The sequence below is a fragment of the Felis catus genome, chromosome B1 (genome assembly GCF_018350175.1).
Source record: "Felis catus isolate Fca126 chromosome B1, F.catus_Fca126_mat1.0, whole genome shotgun sequence".
Classification (NCBI taxonomy): domain Eukaryota; kingdom Metazoa; phylum Chordata; class Mammalia; order Carnivora; family Felidae; genus Felis; species Felis catus.
The window spans coordinates 62956241-62958707 of record NC_058371.1 but is presented as its reverse complement, the minus strand read 5'-3'; the positions used below and the strand labels follow the sequence as shown (position 1 = coordinate 62958707).

Sequence of the window (2467 nt, the reverse complement as noted above, 5' to 3'; positions counted from 1 at the left end):
TGGGGAAGGTAGGGCTTCCTGCTGTCCTACTGACTCAGCCCTCTTCCTCTTTTCCACTTTTCTCTCCTTTTTAGGGGCAAAAAAACCCTTCGTTTTTCATGCATATCCATTCAGCTTACATCTCTTGTTGCCTGAGCAGGACCTTGATGCCCTACCCTCCTCTCTAAGTAGCTCATCAAAGTATTTCTTCCAAACAGACTTAGAGCTCTCCCTAGGATATACTCTGTGGTATGAACTCTTCTCCACCTTATCACCCCTTCCTCCTTCCTCTTCCACTCCACACCACATCCCCTACACTGCTAGGGGGCCACTCCCTAGGAGTAAGCAATAAGGTTCGGGCAGGGTGCTATGTCCATCTCAATGCTTTAGGACTGCGAGCTATCCACAAACTTTAAGAAACTGACTTGCTTCGCAGTAGCTAAAATACTTGGTTGTAAACGCTCCCAAACCACACTTGCATTTAGAGGTGCAGTTCTCAACCAGCCCGCTGAGCGGCGCTGTTCCTCTATCAGTAAGATGGAGACAGTGGACTCCAGCGTAATGTTTTTCATCAAACGGGACAAATGTTTAGTGTTTCCGTCTCAGCACGTAAAGATAGATATCTGTTTCCTGTTAGCGACGTGTATGAAGTGGCTTTTCGGTGGATACTAAATTAGTAAAGTGGAGTATTATTTGAATAGCACTAGTATTTACCAGGCATTGTGTGAGGAGGTTGACTTCCTGAATCGCTGAAAACAGAATTTTAAAGTGTGAGATATTGCTAATGTGCCTCAGCTATGATCATCGTCATCACTAAGGCCATACTCTTACCTACTACACACTAATCTGTTGCTGTGTGATACTCTTCTGTGTGCAGGCTGCAGGAACACAAAGCCAGGTAATATAACCGAAATTCTTTGTGAGTTTGAGAAGGGACTTTCTGGTTGTCATTATTTTTCCTTCCTCCGGAAGGAAAGCGGGAAAAGGAGATTACTATTTCTTAAATGTCCTTTATACACTAGGTATTATGTTGCTATTTTCTAAAAGTTACCTCATTAAACCTCATAACCTGATGAAGTAGGTGAGATTATGTTCATTTTACAGAAAAGGAAACCAAGGCCCAGAGAAGCCAGATGACTTGTTCAGAGTCACACAGCTACATTAAAGTGTAAGTTAAAGTATACGTGTTCTTTCCCTCGCTGGCTGCTTGAAGCTCGGCCGCCATCACAAACGACACAGTAACTCTCCGGAGCAAGAAGTTCATGACTAACCGACTACTTAGGCGGAAACAGAGGGTCATTGATGTTCATCATCCCGGAAAGGCAACAGTACCTAAGTCAGAAATTTGGGAAAAACTAGCCGAAATGTACAAGATCGCAGATGTCATCTTTGTATTTGGATTCAGAGCCCATTTTGGTGGTGGCCAGACAACTGGCTTTGGCATGATTTATGATTCCTTGGATTATGCAAAGAAAAACAAACCCAAACATAGACTTGCAAGACATAGCTTATATGAGAAGAAAAAGACGTCAAGAAAACAGAGAAAGGAAGAATACAAGAACAGAATGACGCAATTCAGAAGAACTGCAAAAGCCAGTGTGGGTCCTGGCAAAAAGAAGTGAGCTGGAGATTGGACCAGAGAAGGAGTAAAGATTCTGCAGTGACTTTATCTGTGGTGATTGTGCAGATTTTTCAGGAGAGGATTAATAAACTAAGAACTTTTATGTGTAAAATAAATAAGCAAACAAATAAAGTATATGTGACACCAAAGGCCTGGTTTTCACGATACACACACTACACGTACAATACAACAACGAAAAGGGAAAGCTGATGTTTCTGATGAGAGAAAATATTTTCAGTTCTCTGAAATTATTTTAAATTTGCAATGTTAGGAAACCTGAATAAGATTGCTGTGTTGTCTAGAAATCAATCTTGCATATTTACTCTTTTTTTTTAATGTTTATTTATTTCTGAGAGAGAAACAGAGACAGAGCACGAGGCGGGGGGAGGGGCAGAGAGAGAGGGAGACACAGAATCTGAATCAGGCTCTAGGCTCTGAGCTGTCAGCACAGAGCCTGACGCGAGGCTCGAACTCATGAACTTCGAGATCGTGACCTGAGCCGAAGTCAGATGCCCAACCGGTTGAGCCACCCAGGAGCCCCACACATTTACTCTTTTTTAAACCATTTTCTTCAATGTTGTCTTTACAGAAATTTTAGATGATTGAAGATTTTAAACTACATGCAAAGCAATATAAAACTGTTTCATTGCAGATTTGGAGTTTCCATTCATTCTTGTAATTTTTCAGCAGATATTATATTCAAATGGACTCTTTATATCTTAGGGAGCCTCATTTTTTGATTGAGGAAAAGATCAAATAAACTTTACATACTGATACAGTAGCAAACTAAAGATAGAAGAATCATTTCATTTGGCTCTCTGCTTTGGGTTATCTTAGCCCATCAAGAGAAAGTTAAGGAGGGAATGA

At 41.1% G+C, this 2467-nt stretch overlaps 1 protein-coding gene across 1 annotated transcript; it reads left to right on the top strand.

Annotated features, from left to right (window-relative positions):
* Window positions 1–1051: 1051 nt before the first annotated feature.
* Window positions 1052–1749, top strand: LOC101081725 (40S ribosomal protein S24-like). Its single transcript, XM_045056723.1, has 2 exons — window positions 1052–1056; window positions 1193–1749. Exons 1-2 carry the CDS (start codon window positions 1052–1054, stop codon window positions 1599–1601), a joined length of 414 nt encoding a protein of 137 aa, XP_044912658.1. The 3' UTR covers window positions 1602–1749.
* The last annotated feature ends 718 nt before the right edge of the window (window positions 1750–2467 follow it).